We start from the raw sequence: 19674 nt of genomic DNA on the forward strand, positions 1-19674 counted from the left end.
ATCCATGCCTTCATAACCTTCCGCTTAGACTATTGTAACTCACTCTACCTTGGTCTCCCTCTGACTGGTGGCACGGCTTCAGATGGTTCAAAATGCAGCGGCTAGGCTGCTCACGAACACAAAAAAGCGTGAACACATTACACCTGTCCTAGCCTCCTTGCACTGAATGTGTGAGTGTGTGTATGTATGGCTTCCAGTCCAGTCTAGGATACAATTTAAAATACTGCTGATGGTTTTTAAAGCTCTTCATGCCGTGGACGCCAGCTACATAGCAGATATCATTCATCCCCATGTAGCTCCCAGGTCCCTCAGATCCTCCAGCCAAGGTCTCCTCCATGTCCCACGGTCCCGGCTTAAGCAAAAAGGTGACAGAGCCTTTTCTGTTGCTGGCCCTCAGCTGTGGAACCAACTGCCACCTGACATCAGAAATGCTCCTTCAATTGCAATATTCAAAGCCAGGCTCAAAACTCACCTTTTTACATTGGCCTTCTAATTGTCTTACCCTGCTGTTTGTAAAGTGTTTGTCTCTTGATGTCGTTTTAGCTTAAATCACTGATCTGTATGTATATTTATTTCATTTTATGTTATTACCCTGTGGCTAATGCGCTATATAGGCCTACAGCACTTTGGTCAGCGCGAGCTGTGTTTAAATGTGCTAAAGAAATAAACTTTACTTACTTGTATACTTAGTACTAATATACAAGCATCTGATTTGCACTTAAGTTCAGTCCTTTGGTAGATGTACTTCTTTCCACCACTAGCTGTGTTTGATCACCAACCAAGCAATTATCTTCTTCCTCCAGGGACCCCAGAAGCCCTGACATCATGACATCACCTTTTTCCAACAGAGTCCCGCCCACTTCAAACCAGTGAGAAGAGCTCAGACAAAAACACAAATACAGAAAATCTCTCATGTCAAATGATCAAAATTGTTGCACAAAATCTTGTGTAGGAACCCATCGCTCATAACTGAACTAGAAAATAGGTTTCCAGTTGTTGCTGTTGATCTTTCACTAATTATACTATGTTTTTATGAGGGACAATGTAGCATTAACTGATCACAGCTAATATATTATCTGTACATCCAGTTTTCTTGTTACTTCAACAATTCACTTGTACAACACCATCAACCTTTATTGGAAGTGTGCTTGTCTCACTGCATAGCTGTGCACCTACACAAGTAGTAAGGGAAGAGGAGCCTTTGCTAGAAGTTACACCTATGATCACATGCCAGGGAGAAAGCAAACACATTTCCCTATTGCATTCAATTTTATTATTCCACTTTAGGTAGGTTTAAAAAAAAAAAAAAAAAAGGAAGAAATGTTAACAGTAGTTATAACAGTAGTGCAAGGCGGGATTCAACAGGCTTACATTCATTTCCAAACAGCTGACTCACCATAGGGACTAATATGGGCCACATTGAGGAGGACAATATAAAAACCTACATGATTTGTAAATAAAGTAGGCCATCCAATCCCACCATTAATCCGTTGAATCAAATTGTGTAGCACCTTTTCACAGTCACAACATCAGTTCATTTAGACGCTCCTGGAGACATCTGATGCATCAGAGCGTCAGGATTCATAGATACAGAGGTGTTGGTCGGGGTGGGTGAGTCAGGACAGGAACTGTGATATGAAGGTAACGGCCGGGTGAAGGTCTTCTGTCAGCTCCTCCGGTAGCATCAACACCACTGAAGTTAAGCTTTGAGTTACTTCTAATATCCTACACAGAGAACAGCATATGGTTGTAATCAGATTGTTGCTGCATTAATTATCATCAAATTCCCATTTGGATTTTAACTAACCAGTTGATGTAGTGGGCAGCCAGCTGAGGTTCATGCCTGGAGCCTTCCTCTACCACCAGAGACTGTTTCATCTGTTTGAAGTTGGCCTCAATGTCTTTCTTCACTTCAGAGAAAGCCTGAATTCCTCTGAAAGAGCTGATGACTTGCTGAAAAAAATCAATGTTAAAAAGCACACAACTTAAAGTGGAATGCATATCAGAAAAAAAAACTGTTAAAAAATGATAGTTGTGATTTATTCTCCTTACATAAATAACCGAGAGCTGGTGGGCAATGTATTTATGACTTCCAAGGTGCCTGATATCTTCCTCTAGCTGTTGACTCAGCACCAGGAGCTGGTTCAGTTTGGCGATGTGGAAGAAGTATTCTGCAGAAGAAGCATCAGATGACGTTAGGAATGTGTTTTAATCGTGTGTGAACATCCAGTATAGATGGAGTGGTGTGATTAGAATGAATCATCGGTACTGTTAGAACTACAAGGCATCTATGTGAATATAAAAGTGTGGAGAGAACATGTGTTTTCACCTTGCTATAACCATTGGTGGAGGAAAATTTAGCTCCTTGAGTAAAAGATAGCAATACCACAGTGTAAAAATACTCCATTACAAGTCAAAGTAATTCAAAATCTTACTTAAGTTCAAGTACAGAAGTATCATCAGCAAAACATATATGCAGAATAATGCCCCCTGTGAGTGTTTTATTACATACATATAATGTCGAAAGGTGGAGCCAATGTTAAATAGTTTAAAAACTACTGGGTAGTTTAATCTATAACAAGGCATCATATTCTATAAACCAATCTTGTGTTTTGTATGTAAAATCTTACTCTGAAAACTCTAAAATATTTGCCTTTGAAGTGAATTGGAAATACTTAAGTAAAGTACAATTTCTACTTGAGTAAATGTACTTCCCACCACTGGCTATAATAAGTATCTGTGCTGGACGTCCAAGCTGCTTTTTGCCAACTTTGACTTGAACTGAATTCCAGATGGAAAAAAAAAACTTTCAAAAGTCTTTCTAAATCTGCAAAATACTGTATGCATAATCTGTCTTCAAAAACAATAACAGATTGAAATATGTTTCTTCCTCCTGGCTGGGGATAAATGTGTATTGCCTTACCGTCCATTGGCGGCCTCTCCAGCATGTCCACTGGGCTTCCTTGAATGAGGAACACCTCTACACGAGGAAACATTACTGACAGACCCACCATGTCCAGGTAGTCCTGAGGAAACACATTAACCCACTGATTTCTGATACAGCATGTAAGAGAAGTATGCAAAGTGAATGGTCTCGTATTCCACGTTATGTCATAAAGTCCTTTTTTATTTGGACATTATTAGAAGATGTGATACCTCTAGCTGTGGCATAGGCTTTGGTAGATGTTCAAGGCACTGCAGCATCTGGTCAAGAATCTCTGACCCTTGAGCCTGGAAAGTGTCTGACTCCTCTGGGCTACAGCCTTGTCCTAACTGCTCCTGGAACTGGAACATAGAAAATATGAATAATCATAATAATGTCACTGGATAAAAAGAGGAGCGTCTATACAGAATGATGTGAAATGCTTGTGAACAGCATAGACTGCACAATAGACCTGCAACCAATTGGCAGGTTTGGACCATGCATGTAGCCCTATTGGTTGGGACATAGTCATGCTTAAACTTCCTCAAGTCTATGCGTTTGAGTGCTGTTGTACTGTAAATCAAAGAGTTACAATATGGGACAGGATCATAAGATGTAAATAGATCCATAAAAATGTGAATTTGACAGGGCCCAAAAGTGTGTGTGTGTGTGTGTGTGTGTGTGTGTGTTCAGAGGACTATTGCTCATGATTTAATAAAAAGAAAAATGTAAGAAGAAAATTTGTGAGGGCATTTTCTGGATTTTTGCTCCTGGCTGTTAGCACCCTAAATGTAGAGACAATTCCTTTATTTGTTTTGTTGAAGTGGGAATTTTCTATTGATGGGTTTCCATTCTAGATGTATGATGTAAACTACCGTGTGACAAATGTGAAGATAAGCTTTATTTTGTTTAAAACTAAAGAAAAAATGAAAGATGATGGTAAATAATCTGTACATCAGCCCTTTGTCAAATGCTTGATGTATGCAACATTAGCTGTATAATAACACAATGAACACCTACTTGGGCCTACTTGTTTAATTGCTTTGGTTCAGCTGATGGAAATGCTTAAATTTCACTTGACAGTTTCTCGGAAAACTGATGAAAACTAAGGAGAAAGTGGAGGAGATAAATATTATCTTTGTCAGACTCAGCAATGGTGGAAGCAATGCATTTAGTGCTCAGGTCACCCCTACCTGCTGCATCTGTGCCCTGATGAGGAGGTCCAGCTGCCCACAAAGACACAACATCTCCAGGCCCACTTGCTCTGGACTCAGCTGGACAGGCATCAGAGGTCTCTTCACCTGTAGCTCCACTGACCACACAGCAACCAAATCAGTAGGCCTGTCTGACATCTCCCCCCTTTTTTCTTCACCCCCTTATTAACAAACACAAACTCAAAGGGGGCACCATCACTGCCTATGAAACAACGTGCATGTGTCATCTATCCTACAAGTCCCAGGAAGGATAGAGATTTATAAGGACTGAAGGGGAGTGGTCAGTGTGTTGAAATGAGATGGAGACCGTTTCTGCGGGACGCACTCCTCCGATATCCAATTCAAACACCATAATGATATCAACGTATCGCTGCTACAACCCGAAATAAAAACGTAATTCTGGGACTTACCTTTAAAAGCTTCATGGTAAACGCACGGCTGACAGAGCGGCTCAGATGTGCTCACTGCCATGTCGGACTTGAACCTGCGGTGATTATCGCCCTATTCTCCTAAATTGGCAGCACTGATAAAAGCCATAAGAGACCAATGAAAGCAGAGGCAGCAGCTTAGTTGAGGCTATAGAGAAAAATAGATAAGGCTCAGTCTATTTATTTATCCTGTGGCATTTTGTCGGAAGTATCGCAAAGGGTGCGTTCGAATGTCAAACGTTCAGTCAGGGTGCATAAAAGCCGACAGTGTTTCTTCATCCGTAATTGGTCGTTTTCTTGCAGATGTCGATGTTCACACGCAGCTGCGAGGTGACAAATGCATCCTTCACACCCGGAGGATCCATGTAGCTATGTAATAATACAAAAGACAATGCCCACGCCCTTTGCAACAACAGCCGTGCAGTCGCAGTCTGGGATTTGCAGTTTTGAACGCCTCCTCAACCCTCCACATACAGCCTTTCTGAATGATGTCATGTTTTAGGGGATGAGGACCACAGCATCACTTGATGAGGAGGCAAAGCTGTTTTCTACAGGTTTAATACAGGACTAACAAAGACACATCGGATTTACGTGGTAAAAATTAACCAAAGTGCGTTTACTCAGGCACAACTTTCAGGTACTTGTATCTTCATTTTGTACTTCTTTATACTTATATAATAGGCTACCCCACTGCATTTAAAAATTGACATTTTGTACCTTTCACTCAAGTAAGTTTTTTACAGGGTTTTCTTATTGGTTAATCCACAGATTATTTGCTTGATTAATCGTTTGGTCTATATAAAAACAAAAATAACCTCCGTTTTCTTTAGCCCAAGGTAACGTCTTACCAATTGTGCAAAACCCAAAGTTATTGAGTTTTAAATCCCATATACTTTGAGTAGCCTATCAGTTGAAGTAAAAGTGCTGAAAGGAGTGGATATAAAAAGCAGCATGTCACTGTATTAAACACTTGGATTAAACAAAATTTTGTAGTGACGGCTACATCGTAGTGAAAAGTAGAACTACTGCAATCTTGTAATGGGTAACGAAAACACCAAGTCACCTGAGCCAAAAGGACCTGTGGTCAGAGAAATGATTACCTCTCCAACACGGGTATGACAATAGATTATCCATACAAGGACCACGTCTGTGAACTGGTCAGATTTAGTCTGTGAACTAGATCAATAAGAAAGACAACGTCTGTGAACTTGTCAGATATTTCTGTGAATTTATCAAGAGACAGACTGTGAACTGTCCCGGATTTAGTAAGGTTTACCGAGATTAAACTAAGCTTTGTAGCGACGGCTACATCAGCAATCTTGTAACGGGTAACGAAAACATCAACCGGAGCCAAAAGGACCTGTGGTCGGAGAAATGTTTTTTTTAAAATCATTTTTACCTGCACTTTGATGTTTTAATTTGTTTTGTTTTTTTTAATCATTTCTAACTGCTCTTTAATGTTTTATGTAAAGCACTTTGAATTGCCCTGTTGCTGAAATGTGCTATACAAATAAAGCTGCCTTGCCTTGCCTTGTATAAAAATAATGATATAGAAGACTCTGGAAAGGGCCTTTCTGCATAACAGGTGTTTTCTTTTGATTCTCTATGTACATTTTGTTGCCACTACACTGTGGGTTTGCTTGAGTAAACATTTTAAGCAGTACATTGACTTGTAGTATTATTGCTATTTTTTTTACTTTAGTAAATTATCTGATTATTTTAGTACTGCCAGTGGAAGATTCTCAGAGCACAAACCAACTTTGGGCTTGGTTTATTAAATAGCAAATTCAGACAGGAATCCTTCAATCAGGACTCAAAATGGGTCTTAATAAAATACAACTGGCTTATAAAGTTTGTCACAGTTTTACAGTATCCAAAGTGAAAGTTTGAAATAAAAATGCAGAGGTCTTGACAAAGTAAAGGCAAGAAAACATTTAAATAGTGTGCTAAGGAATATATCTCCTGATACTATTAATATCAGTCTGGCGTTATAAAAAAAAAAAAAAAAAAGAAACTGAATACAATTCTCTAGCAAAAATCTAACTCACCTGATTCTTTTCAATACTCAAATATACAACAATATACATATTTTCGTAAACAACCTTAATTTCAATAGATAATCTTGTTTACAAGTGCACCTGGAGGAAAAAAATAACATTTATATCCTTTTGCATCAAACGCCCCCCTCACCCATGATCTACCTCAACAGCAAATCTTGTTTCTGAGCTTCTATCAAGAATAAAGACTGTGGTCCACAACTGTACATATTTAACTCCCTTCCATAACAGCAATTATACATCACGTCAATTGTCCAGTGGCTGACGCAAAAAAAGACATGATTTTGACATCTTGGGACCACAGTTGTTACTCTCCTTTTTCTTCTTAGCTCAGAGATAGACCCATCCTCAGTCTCAAAGGGACTCTGGTTGAGTTCCAGACTGAATTTGTTGTTTCTACTGACGAGTGCCGGGGGGTAGAGCGAGGTTGGCCATCAGCTCGTGAACAGAAGCAAATATTGTACACTCACCTGAAAGAAAGATGGCAAATACCCAGTGTTAGCAAAGGCATTTTGCGTCAAGTATAGATAACAACGCTATACTGTATAGTATAGTATAGTATATAATATTCAGTTGATACCCGTTTCAGTTTAGCAAATTTGATATCACTTTTTCTGTTTAGTAAATTATTCAGTGGTCATCAGTGTGTGAGTCTTACCCGGTCTGGCAGGGTGCAGTTCATTGAACCTCTTAAGGATATTAGAGACCATGAGCGCTGCGGCCCCAGAGGAGCTGTGCTGTCTGGGGATGTCGGCCTGCTGAGTGACGCCCGTGGCCATGTCGTACACAATGGGCACTATAATGCTCACTGGCTCCTGGGGCACCGGGATACGCTGGGTCAGTTGCAACTGTGAGGCAAAACACACAGGGTCAGGTTGTTTCAAATTATGCTACACAGGTATACGACTTGTGTCCTGGTTGTGGAGAGCTAATGGTGAGGCTCTGCTAAGACTTACAAAGAAGAGCATCTTGGACTTGAGCACCACAGCGATGGTCCCAGGAGGGGCTATGGGGGGAGCACTGGGAGGGATGGTGAGACAGAACTGGACATTCCACTTCAGCTGTGCAGCCTGGTCAGGGAACTTCAGAGAAAGGCAATATATAATATCTTTAAAACACAGAGGCAATTCCAAGTGCTTTGTATAAGGTAAAGACATGCATCAAGATATTAGAAGGATGTCTAAACTGCCATTAAGTACAATACGATACACTTTTCACTTGCACAACTAGAAGAACATGTGTAATGTGGGCACACTTTCACACAAGTCACACTGCAGTGAAATAGACAGGTTTATCAGGGCATATGGTGTACTTGTTCTGTATCCTGTTGCAATGTTTCTACTATTTGACAGCTAGTATAACAAAAGGTCTTATTCAGTTTGCATATTCATAAATTCATATATTTTCTGGGTAGCGGGGCTCATTCTCAATTATGGTTGAATACAGGCAACAGACCCTCTTAAAAAAGAAACAGCTACCCACCAGTTCGAGCTTCATGATGCGCACACAGTCCCTAAGGATGTTAGTGGGTGCCCCAAGCAGCTTTGTGAAGGCATTCAGAGTGTTGTATTTGAAGGGAGGACCAGCAACCTAGAAAGAGGACAATGGAAGATGATCAATGGAATAATAACATTAGTGCACTCGTGTGTTCTGACAAATCTTTTACATGAAGCACAACAGTTCAACTAAGTTTTAAATTCAATATTCTAAATTATGATCACAAAATGCATTTCTTTCATGCATAGGTCAAAAAACTATGCATGTAGATATGCCTCAAATGTATGTTTAAATTATTTATGAATTAGGCTTTAAGTGGCTTCTCCTTATACTTACCCTCGTCTCAAAGAACTTCTCCAGCACCTGAAGCTCCTCTTGGGACCAGGGACCTGTATTTTCTGGAGTAACTTTGAGCTGCAGTGTCTGGTAGTTCTTTGGGTTGAGAGCCACGCGGCACTTGAGTACTTCCGTCTTGAACATGATCACACCCGGCTCATTAGAATTCACAATAGATAACTGGAGGAGAGTTGGAGGAGAGTTGACCGATTTAGAGAAGTTAGGGGAGAGCACAACACTGAATGTAATTTGAGGGAATAAAAACACCAAAGAATTATCTCTCCAAAATCAGGATGATTTGTGCAACACTTACGTTGGCCTCCTGCTGGATGATTCTCTGTAGGTGCCGTCTCATGATAACTGAACCCAGAAAACGCTCAAGTGGCGAGCAGAGGTAGCTTCCTGCCAGGCCTGGCACCAGGCAGGGAGTGGGTGAGGGGAGCAAAAGCACATGCAAGGCATTGTGGGTGAGGATGGTAGGAATGGAGGCAGCCCAGGGGCGTTGAGGTAGCTTGCGGGGTGGAGGCATACTGGTAGGCATGACTTGTGAACCTAAACCAAAGACAGAGAGGGAGAGAGGTTGTAGTGAAACAATCAATTAATTTAATAGCGCTAGACTACTATATCGGCGAATATTAACTTATTGCAGATATATCGGTATCTGTGTATGGCAGCCGATAACCTAACTAGGTTTGAGATTATTTAGAAACAGTGTCACATAGTTTGTGTTATGCACCAGAGAGCACTGACAGGTTACTTTTTCAACTGTAAAATGTCCCACTCTTTTTTTTTTTTTTTTTAAACTTATCTAAGGAATCAGTGGCAAGGTTGTTATGCGTTTACGTAAAAAAACAACGTGAGACAACACAGAGAAAGCAGTACTTACTGGTCCCGGCACGTGGAGAATGAGGATCGGGGATAGGTGAGTGCAGAGATGGGTTACCAGGGGACATGCCATGGATCCGTGCCCCAGGAGAAGGCCCTGAGACCTGGGGTGAACCTGGCCACTGGCCCCTATGGCTGGGAGACACCATGGCATATGGAGAGCTGGGATCCAGAGCACCTAGGGTGAAGGAGAGACAGCCATCAGCAACAAAACTACACTTTATGTTCAACAATAACCAGTTAAATGAATACACCAGTGTGCCCACTAACTACAGGCCATTTGTCATATGCTTTTTAATGTCTGCAGCCTAGAAGTGCCAAGTTAAGATGTTCAGTTCAGCCCATTCCAGCCCTTGTCCAGCAGACCAGAATTTAGGGCCACCCTGCTGCTTACCGTGGGGACTGGCAAAGCTGGTCTGGCCCATGGCTATGCCCAGAGAAGACGGAGACGGGGTGGGCCCGAAAGGAGAAGGTGCCCTCAGAGCTCCACTAGGGGAGCCAGAGGCATGGATGTTCCCTACACACACACACACACACAGACTCGTCAGACTTTGAGGTTGACAAGTTCTCCTTACACACACACACACACACACACACACACACACACACACACACACACACACACACACACACACACACACACACACACACACACACACACACACACACACACACACACACACACACGCTCATGTACACACATGCTAAAGCAGGGCGGAAGGGCTGTAGTCTCTGGCTGGCGGGCTGAGATGGAGAGGAATGGAAGGAGCAGGACTAAATGCATGCTTTGTTCCCTCTCGGCTGTGAGGTATGCGCATGTTGCATGAGAAACACAACTGATCTCATGATTTCACAAAATCAAAATGGGCACACATGGTTACTTTTCCTCGTTCTCCGTCCCATTCAAACAATTTGCTCTTGCAACAAAATACATAAGTCAGCAGGGAGGTTGATGACGGCAATGCGATATATTCAAAAACAATGATTTTTTTAGGTCATAATCCTGTATGGCAGCTTGACACAAAGCTCAGACACAAACAATAAAGGATATCATTAACTTACTTATACTTAAATACACATACACATACATACAAACACTAAGCTTGCTATTACCTGGCGACTGGGTGGGCATCATGGATGGTGAGGGAGTTACATTAGCATGGTAATTTGGTGGTGGTGAAGTGAGAGGAGGATAGACACCTCCTGCACCCCCTCTCATTGTTTGTGGCTGCTGTTGAGCTTGCAAGTGGTTCATCAGACTGTCCATCACATCTACACCCACCGGCGAGGGTGGGTTATCATCTTCATTGACAGAGCGTCTGCGAGCATCTTGATTACTGTCTACAAACATATTTAGGAATGTCTAGACAGGGGCAAGAAGAGAAGGACAGAATTTTATGTAAAAAGCTTGACCAAAAAAGTGTAAGTTTTTAATCATGAAACTGTATATCTGCATTACATTTTACATTTTCTTTTCCAATCAAGTAGGATTCTTTCGTTGTACTGATTAGAAAAACACCCTTCCAGTTCTCAACAAAAAGCTTTTCACGCTGGAGTGATGCCAAGGGAAATAGGCAATTAGCTTAGCTTAGCACTAGATACAGGGGGGAGGGGGGAATAGCTGGCCTGGGGGTCCAAAGAAAACCGAATCTGCCACCCAAAGCACCTCTAAAGCTAACTAACACTTTATGGTTTTATGGAAGGTTATGTGCCAGACTATTTCTTGGTCAGGCGCAGTGACTTTACATCTCATTTTTTTAAAAAGCTAATAAGTGTATTTCAACTATTCCTTTAACTCATAACAGGTCACAATTATTGGTTTGGGCGGAACCTGCTAGTATACTTAGACTCACGGCTGCATGTCCATTAGAACTTAATGTGGCAGTTCTTTTTGTTAGATAGTTTAGACAGAAACTTTAAGAGAAACGTATTCCCTTTCTGAGATAGTCTATTGACACCACTACCATGCCAATAAGTCTTGTATACCTTGAGTCCAGGAGCAGGGTAGAAGCCCTCTACAATCTTAGTGTTGTCAAAAAGACTGTAGGCTCCATCTCTGATGGCTACCACACCGCGGCTGCGGCAGTAGATGTCGATGCAGTACATGTTTCTAAACGCCAGGCGGATGTGTGTGGGGGACTGGGGTAAGATGGAGAAGCACTGGTAGGCAGTGTTGGTGCGCTGGGTCAGGCCCAGCATGGGCACTGTTGGTAGCTTGTTGATTGCATTCAAAGGGGCCTGTGTGTCAGAGAGCACCTGAGAAAGAGGATAAATAGTAACGTTACCCAGGAAATTACATTGAAAGTTACCTTAAAGGACACTTGAAATTATTATTTGATACAGATATAACAAGTGCACACATTCATATGCATTATCATAACTGTGCTCCTGTGTACCTGCAGCAGCTGCATCACGTTTGGACTCTTGTTGAACATCTCTTGTAGCTGATGGAGGATGATATTGTGGCAGTTGGAGCAGCCAGAGTTGGGGCCCACAGTGCCAAGGGCGAGGTGGAAACGCTGGCTGTTGGAGTTCCACTGGATCGTCACAGAGCTGCCCTTGGTGGTACCGTAGCACAGCACCAGCTTACGGTAGTTGTACAGCCGCACCTCTGAAAACAGGCTCAGGTAAGATGGCATCTCTGGAGGGAAGCAGTCACAATGTGCAGCTGTATTAGATCTATGTGTTTCTTTTGCCAAGCATTATTTCAACAGTGTGGGTAACACTGATGAATGCAAGCCTGAACTAACTGTAACTTTAACTATGTGCAGATTTTCACACACAAACGACTCAAACTTACAAAAGTAAATCTGATTACTCTGGTTAAACCAGGCCAAAAAAACAATGTTTGTTTTACTTTGAGAATTAATGTGTCACCTTCATTACAAATCCATACACCAGCAACAAAATGAGTAAGATACTGACTGATTTAAGATGAACTGACTTTTATCAGTCATTCAGGTAAGTGCAATGTTTGCTTTACAGATGACCATGCACGTACCTGGCAGTGCTCGAGAGAAGTTGAGGACACACTGGTAGAGCTGACTGATGGCGTTCCAGTCATTAAGGAACATCTCTACCACCTTCCGCCCGCCCACTGGCTCCGACAGAGGGTTTTCATAGGTCAGATATATATGCCGCGTGGAGGCTAATACAGGGGACAGATGGGTTTGTTTATACACAGGGCCATGTTGTAAACTTGTAGTGATGAACTTGGAACACTCTGTATGCGATGTGTACCTTGCTCCTTGCTGTGTGTGCTGTTGAGAGGGCAGTTGGCCAGCATCAGTTCAGCCACCCAGGTTCGGTTGTTCCTGCCCTGCAGTCGGAAGGTGCAGTCCAGTAGAGACCGGTCTAAAGCTTTCCTAGTCTCCTCTCCTACACCTTTACAAGGAGGAATCCTACAAGATGAAACAATTACACTGTATAGTCACAATGGTTTTGGCAAAGTTTATCATACTTGAAGAAAAATTTAATTTTGTCCTGGTGTGTGCATAAATGCATGCATGCATGTGTGCTTGTGACTGTGTGTATTACTTTAGTAGACGTATCGCGTGACTGCTGCCATCTCCCTCAACTTGGACACCCTGGTTAGGGATCTCCATGTTGGACAGCTACTCGAAGACAGACAGACATGCAGCATTAGCCAGCAAACACAACACTGAGATTGCCATGCTTGATGTTGACACATCTATGACTGGCAGGAAAGATTCAAACTGTCTGAGCACTGTGACCTACCTCTGTTCTGAGGCCAATGAAGGGCATGTTGGTGTCGCACATAGCTACTAGGTGAGCCAGCTCTTTGTTGAAGGCACACATTTCTCCAGACCGCTTAGGCTTCTTTGGCTCTGGGTCCCCCTGGTCCCCAGATATCTAAAAAGCAACAGAGACAAAATAAAGTGCATATGGAACGTTATCTATGTGTGATATGTCTTTGTCAGCTGTTTTTGATGGTGGGCAGAGCATTTACTGTTACTGCCTAGTTCTAACCTCTAGGCCAGCACCACATCCGTCAAAACTCAAAAGAAACTTTCATTTGTGTATGATGAAAAATACTGTGTTTCATCATACACAAAAGAACATTTGGTGTATAACTACTCTAGCACTGACTACCTTTCTCTTAGTCCCAGGTCGGGCCCCTCTGCCTGTTGTGTCCTGGACAAGATGTTCTAGGTTGGGTTTAAAATGCTGCAGGAGCTGTGCGCACATGGGTCCATCATCTCCTTCCAACTGAGACACTGACAGGAAAGAGTACTTGTACTGCAACGCTGTGGGACTGCTAGGCACTTCAAGCATTTCCACCACCTACAAAAAGGAGAAAAGGAGTGGGAAAAAGAGAGACCAAGAGGGTGGACATAAAAATGAAAGCAGATCATAACTAACTTTGTGGAGGAATTTTCTTTAAGTCATTTTGGTTTAGCACTATTCAGCAACATATTGATAGAGAAACTTACAATGTAGTACTGCGGAAGACGTGTGAGCTTAATGAAGAGCTTGTGTTTGGACAGGTTGCCAACAGGGTGAGAAGCCGAGTTGGACAGGTGAAGGACATCAGTACACACAGTGGGAAGGTGTTTCACAGACTGTCGACAGCGCTGCTCCCCCAACCAGAACCTTGCCAGAGAAAAGAAAGATTTTGGTGTCTCAATGAAATTTCAGTTGCAAAAACTCCCAGATTCACAGCCCATTCTGTCACTCACGGCATTCCCACGGTTCACTAGTGCAAGACTCAAAATCAACTCAATACACAACCGTGGCAATCCTTCTCAACACCCATCTTGCCACCTGCTGAGCCAAGTGTTGCTACTGACAGCAATTAGCCAATTTTGACAAGCTAGAAGCAGGCGTCAGACTCTGGCATCTACTGTTGACTCTGAACTGACTCTGCTATCTTTCGCCTGTGCCAAAATATACTTTACACTATCAGCTGTGAATATACAGTATTTAATGTCCATAGCCATTTAAAAATTGAGAAGGTGGACTCACTTCAGTTGTTGAAGCCAAGATATGATGCGCTTCATATCGTCGTTAATGGTCTTTTCAATGTCATCCAGCATGGACTGATCTAGGGAGAGAACACACATGGGTTTTATTTTTACAGAGCTGAGCATACAAAACAAAAGTAGAATCACAGAGAAACTAATTGTGGATTCCTTTATTGTTACACAAAACCAAACCCTTATATAAACTCAACCTGAACACAACACTTCCCTAGGACCAACACAATGGACAAACATAAATCAGAAAATAGTCATGAGTTAATGTTTGCCTATTACTTACCTAATCCGTACAGCATGGGTTGGAACATGCCAGAGTGCAGGTCTACAAAAATGTGTAAGCACTCTGAACGACCACAGGGCTCAAGTATCGGAATAACTAGTGTAGGTAAAGCAGTCTCGATGAACGCTGAAATAAACAAACATGATTAAGTATTTCTACTGCAGAGGACTCAAAACCATGGGTACAGTACATCAATTGATAGAACGGGAATGAGGCATGTGTGAGAGAGCACATCTCTATGAGCTAATGGGAATTTTGAAAATGCAATGCATTCATCATAATTAAGACCAAGAAAAGAAGAAAATATTTTTTTCCAAGGCTAAAATTATGGACTCTGGATCCTAAACCATGCCTCTTTTATCAAGTGTTGTGAATGATTAGTACATGACTGCATCTGCTGTAGGTAGGAAACACTGTTTTCTACTGTTTTGAACGGTTTCTGTTCATTTGCTTAATATACACTTACAAAATGTATTTAAATTACAAGAAAATAGAGTATATACATACAGTTGTCACTGGGATTGCTGGTCTTTAGAATGGCCTTCAGTTCCTGTAACTTTTGATTGGACCGGGCATGCACACTGTCGATCAAAAGTTTCTCCACCGACAGATGGTCAATCTAAAGCATGAGACAAACATTATTAAATTGTAGAGCGAGATATTTGTACAGTATGCCATACATCCCCATTCTTTATATTACACTGAAAACATATGTCCACCTTACCTTCATAGCTCTCTCCATTAATTTGGAGTCACAGGCAGGGAGAGGAGGCTCATGAGATATTTGCAATGGCTTAGATCCATCTGATTCGTCAATCTTGATAGTGACTTTGTGAACTGAGGCTGTACCTGTTTTCCTACCCAAAACCTGTTGGCTGGAGAAACAAAGAAAAGGGAAGACAGAGTAGGAATGAAAACTATATGAATGCATCCTGCCATTTTGAGCTCTCTCATCATTCAATTTTGGTAGTTTTTTTTTTTAGAACAGTGTGTCGTCAATATAAAATAATAACAACAACAATAATAATAATAATAATAATAATCATAATAATAATACATTTACTTAATATAGCACCTTTTACAAAGACTTTACTTGACACTTTACAAAGGCAAAGTCAAAGTGCTTCAAAAGAGAAAAATTATCACATTACAGTATGTGAGGGCAATTTAAAGGGGTCTTACTTCCAAACAGTGAGTGTGAGGTATTTTGCGGGCACATATCTCTCCTCCTGCACCAGGTCTCCCCATCGCTCTCTAATCAGCATCAGAGTCTGAGAGTGGAGCACCTCTAGCTGCAGTGACAAACAGAAGGAGTCTGGAAATAATGCAGTTAAAGAGAACACAGTGTGGGAAAATACCAAGTCCAGGTGACTAGAGATAAAAAAACAAAAAAAAAAACAACAACGTACTACACATTTCTCCATTAACATTCAAAAACACACTCACAGATATCCTCAAGACACATACACTTTGTTGGTAAAAGGGGTATTTGTACCCAACACAGACTGCTCTTTGACACGGTGAGCTGCACTTGGTGGTGATGGTGGGGGAAAGGCAGAGCTGAGATGTACTGATTAGCATTGTGATTAGCACAGTCATGCTTATCTTGCATGCTTGATTAGGGTCTTTGATATTAGCATGAATGCTAACAAACGGTTGTTTCTCTCTATATTTTACCACAGACTAAAGTGTAATAGGCCTGTGACTGTGTGATCAGCAACATTATGAATGGCACAATTATCACTGCCTGATTATACAATACAAAAATGCATTTTTGAAGAAACTCTGATTAAGCTTTAATTCACAAAAGTGTGTAAACATAAAAAAAAAGTATCAGTTTCTTAGTACAGTATGAACAGGTGTTAGTAACACACATCTCCATAAGAAATTAATTACACCTCACATGACCTGACTGGGAGACAGGATGTAGTGAGCCTCTTCCCTGTCAGTAATAAAGGTGGTTGTGTTGTTAGAGAATTCATGAAAAAAGAGGGGTTAAAAAGGGTGCAATTCTGCAGCTGTGTTTCTCATTGGAATGCTGCAAGTGTCTGCTTGACCAGTCAATACTCTATATGCTCTGACACACCCTCCCTCCCTACTGCAGTAGTTCACATCAGACTGGGACTTAAGCCAAGTGGTTTTGTGCAGGCCATACACAAAATGCAAAGGCCAAGAAAGGATACGCAAGCAGTTGTACATGTCCTGTAGGGGTTTTTCATCTGCACACAGACGTGCCTGGACCAACTCGTGGATGAAGTTCACCTGCAAACTGTGGACTAGGGTTCGGCCATCTGTCAATGTGGAGGGGGAGGAGGAGGAGCGTGGAAATGGGACAGACAAACCGTTTGAGAGTGAATGGGAAAAGGAAAAACATTAGCAATGATGTACATTGTCAATCAGCATGTCAATGAAGTGTCGCAGCATAGCTGGAGGAGTGTATGCCTTACCTCCAGTTTCTTTGTCCTCTACCAGAATCTCCAACTTCAGCAGCCTCCAGGGAATATCAGGGTCATCTCCCATCACTGTCAAAGTGGCCTCAAACTCTCCTTCCACACGAAACTTTACACGCCCATTAGCTACACAAATATACACACAAGCAAACACACACATAAGAGATTTTCTTAACCAATATGGCTGAAAACAAATGGCTAAATACGTTGGAATGGCTATCAGTTAAAGTATACCATAGTGGGTTTACACAAGCTGCTTACCGACGGTGAGGTTTGCTAGCTGGGGTGGTAAGTCTGTGGTGACAAGGCGGTGTCGTAGAATCTGATTAAGTTGGCTCAGGGTGGTCTGCTTCTCAACCTTAGTGATGGGGTCTGGAGGAATGATCTTATCCTACAGAAATGGACACAAACATTTGATGATGATGACATGTCAAACCACGAGTTTGATATCCTTACATCTTTTCATATAGATTAGCAGTTTTAGCCCGCAGAGAAGGAAGTTCAACAGACTTACTCGTATACATGTGGGCAAGCGTGGGTATGACCCTGTTGTGAGAACATCAATGGCAAAGGGGATGGCAAAGCTGGGCAAACGAGCATGTACCAAGGCATCTCTGGCCAGCGATGCAAGCCTATCAGCTGTATCCACAAATAGGATGGTCTGCTGATCCAAGAAGCTGGAAATCATCTGTGACCATTGATATCATAAAGAGAGGTAAGAGTAAGTTGATTTGTATTCCGATGGACAAAAGTTTGCAGGCGCACACATTCGCAGTTTATTATCAAAATCCACAACACAAATTCCACACAACATACCGCACACTTCTCAACTTTCCCTGCATTGCTTGCCCACTTCACCAGGGCTAGCAAACGCACAAATAGCTGTCTGGTACGACTGGCAAACTGGACAATCTCAATTTTCCTGAAAACAAACAAACAGGGGATATACGTTTAAACAAAATTTTAAATACAATAGCTTAACATAATGAGTGACTAAAGGAGTGAAGGGATAAATAAGTTGTGAATAAAATTCAAATAAACATACCTCTCCATGTCCGTTTTTCTGGGAAGTCTAGGAAAAAAACATTAAAACTTTAGTGACTGCCATTGTCCTTATCCTGAAAGTAGAGCAACAGCCCAACATATCACCTGTCTAAACTCTGTGCATCCCTGGTATGAATCTACTTTGATAACAAATCGAAATGTTAATCTTTTCAGTTAGCAGTTGGGCACCAAGACAAGGAGAAACTGGCTTTTGGACAGCAGACTGATTCAAGTCATCAATCATAAACCCACATATGTACCGTCCCACACAAACACTTATCTTGAACAACAAAACAATGGCTATAACTTAAGGATCTTCAGACATATGCTGATGTGATGTTGACCCGGTAACGTTACGCCCCCTCACATATCTGTGCTATCCACTTTGTTAGGGCTCAAAACATGAAAAGCTTATCCTAACTTCTCGATTGGTACCAACTTGATGAGCCCGTTGGTTTGTATTATAGTGGCTGGAAGAAGTGCATCCTCTGAGTTTACTTATGTTAGCTGATTAGCCTGCCGGTTAGTTAGCTTTAAGGCCTACAAAGCTACTTACAGTTCTGCCAGCAGGGTAATTTCATGGTAGGTCCTCTGGAGAAGAAATTCAATTAGCAGACTCAGTCGGACCCCCTGTGTGGCCGGTGCCCCGGGTGGTGGTGGCTGTGGACCCGAAACTACCGGACCCCCGAGTGGGACGAGCTGCCCATCTGACCCAATCTGCACCGGAGCCATTTTACAATGACGATACGGGCTAGTTAGCTAACGATACGGCGATGAACACCCAGCGCTACAACGGGAAACTATCAAGTTGTATTAGCTAATTTCTTATGAAAAGATTTTCTTCGCAGTCTCACAACATTTCTTTCACGGGACGAGTTTTTCGACATGGACTTGGTTTCCTTGTTCGGCAGAAAAACAAATTTGGTAACACATTACGGAGAAGGCTTAACGCCGCTCAGCCGCCATCTTTGCTGTCGGGAATAGGTCCGGTGGGAAAGAAAACCCAGACAAGAGCCCTGAGGAATGAGAGTCATGAATGTGATGTCTCCTCATCATTGTGTTCTACACCAGGTAACTATTTTCCCGACTGGGGTAACTTACCAAACAATTTGTTATATGTCAGGTTTACAATGCCAGAGATGTGCTTGTGTGTTTACAGGGTTAGCTAAGCTTGATAACTTCAATCAGTCCATCATTTATTCATTAACTCATTCTCTAATCTGTTACCCTGGTAACTGATGACCAGTGGTGGAAGAATACTCAAATGAAGTGTAGCCTCGAGTGAAAGTACAAAAGTATTAGCATCAAAATATAATTAAAGTACCAAAAATAAAAGTAGGCTACTCATTGTGCAGAAGAACCTATTTCAGAGCTATTTCAGAATAGGGGCTATATATTTTTGGATTATAATCATTGATAGATGATGTAGGCTATCACTTTATGTTGCAGCTGGTAAAGGTGGGGCTAATTTTAATTACTTTAGCCTATATATTGCTGTGTAGCTTAATCTGTAATAAAATATTTAATTTGTTGGTTGTATTTTTTATTCAAAATCTAAAT

General features: G+C 41.7%; 3 protein-coding genes across 7 annotated transcripts in view; 1 reads left to right on the forward strand and 2 right to left on the reverse strand.

Moving 5' to 3' along the window:
• Nucleotides 1–1254: 1254 nt before the first annotated feature.
• On the reverse strand, nucleotides 1255–5128 carry si:ch211-218d20.15. 3 transcript variants are annotated; one of them, XM_031283286.2, is made up of 7 exons: nucleotides 4548–5128; nucleotides 4117–4298; nucleotides 3157–3285; nucleotides 2924–3026; nucleotides 2053–2171; nucleotides 1808–1953; nucleotides 1255–1725 (listed from the first exon to the last, which is right to left on the reverse strand). In XM_031283286.2, exons 1-7 carry the CDS (start codon nucleotides 4606–4608, stop codon nucleotides 1617–1619), a joined length of 849 nt encoding a protein of 282 aa, XP_031139146.1. In that variant the 5' UTR covers nucleotides 4609–5128; the 3' UTR covers nucleotides 1255–1616. The 3 variants fall into 3 exon arrangements, with proteins under 3 accessions (XP_031139146.1, XP_031139228.1, XP_031139316.1); XM_031283368.2 differs by having other exon boundaries at nucleotides 4117–4235; nucleotides 4548–5118; XM_031283456.2 differs by lacking the exon at nucleotides 4117–4298 and having other exon boundaries at nucleotides 4548–5121.
• Nucleotides 5129–6320: 1192 nt separating this feature from the next.
• Nucleotides 6321–19081, reverse strand: med14 (mediator complex subunit 14). 3 transcript variants are annotated; one of them, XM_031283084.2, is made up of 29 exons: nucleotides 18671–19081; nucleotides 18116–18142; nucleotides 17887–17992; nucleotides 17585–17758; nucleotides 17332–17461; nucleotides 17068–17196; nucleotides 16804–16911; nucleotides 15803–15935; nucleotides 15345–15495; nucleotides 15128–15239; nucleotides 14621–14746; nucleotides 14327–14405; nucleotides 13795–13954; nucleotides 13454–13645; nucleotides 13079–13213; nucleotides 12878–12954; nucleotides 12581–12741; nucleotides 12342–12488; nucleotides 11737–11951; nucleotides 11327–11596; nucleotides 10454–10703; nucleotides 9735–9857; nucleotides 9342–9518; nucleotides 8769–9007; nucleotides 8456–8635; nucleotides 8105–8212; nucleotides 7579–7704; nucleotides 7281–7470; nucleotides 6321–7092 (listed from the first exon to the last, which is right to left on the reverse strand). In XM_031283084.2, the coding sequence occupies exons 1-29, from the start codon at nucleotides 18844–18846 to the stop codon at nucleotides 7019–7021; spliced, it is 4275 nt and encodes a 1424-aa protein (XP_031138944.1). In that variant the 5' UTR covers nucleotides 18847–19081; the 3' UTR covers nucleotides 6321–7018. The 3 variants fall into 3 exon arrangements, with proteins under 3 accessions (XP_031138944.1, XP_031138873.1, XP_031139020.1); XM_031283013.2 differs by having other exon boundaries at nucleotides 11737–11981; XM_031283160.2 differs by lacking the exon at nucleotides 9735–9857 and having other exon boundaries at nucleotides 11737–11981.
• An 85-nt stretch (nucleotides 19082–19166) lies between these two features.
• usp9 (ubiquitin specific peptidase 9) overlaps nucleotides 19167–19674 on the forward strand; it is a 53229-nt gene continuing 52721 nt past the window's right edge. Inside the window, exon 1 of the mRNA XM_031282542.2 lies at nucleotides 19167–19185. The gene's annotated coding sequence lies outside the window, so the exon portion shown is untranslated. The remainder of the gene's footprint in view (nucleotides 19186–19674) is intronic.

The sequence above is a fragment of the Sander lucioperca genome, chromosome 8 (assembly GCF_008315115.2).
Source record: "Sander lucioperca isolate FBNREF2018 chromosome 8, SLUC_FBN_1.2, whole genome shotgun sequence".
In the NCBI taxonomy this organism is placed as follows: domain Eukaryota; kingdom Metazoa; phylum Chordata; class Actinopteri; order Perciformes; family Percidae; genus Sander; species Sander lucioperca.

Excerpts from the sequence above, each read along its gene's own strand:
- si:ch211-218d20.15 (XM_031283286.2), bottom strand. The coding sequence starts at position 4,608 with ATGGCAGTGAGCACATCTGAGCCGCTCTGTCAGCCGTGCGTTTACCAT. Across the intron at positions 4,299-4,547 it reads TTACCATGAAGCTTTTAAAG|GGGGTGAAGAAAAAAGGGGG; the intron begins GTAAGTCCCAGA and ends TTTGTTAATAAG. Across the intron at positions 2,172-2,923 it reads GGAGAGGCCGCCAATGGACG|AATACTTCTTCCACATCGCC; the intron begins GTAAGGCAATAC and ends CTTCTTCTGCAG.
- med14 (XM_031283013.2), bottom strand. The coding sequence starts at position 18,846 with ATGGCTCCGGTGCAGATTGGGTCAGATGGGCAGCTCGTCCCACTCGGG. Across the intron at positions 12,742-12,877 it reads CACGCGATACGTCTACTAAA|GATTCCTCCTTGTAAAGGTG; the intron begins GTAATACACACA and ends TTCATCTTGTAG. Across the intron at positions 9,858-10,453 it reads GATGCCCACCCAGTCGCCAG|GGAACATCCATGCCTCTGGC; the intron begins GTAATAGCAAGC and ends GTGTGTGTGTAG.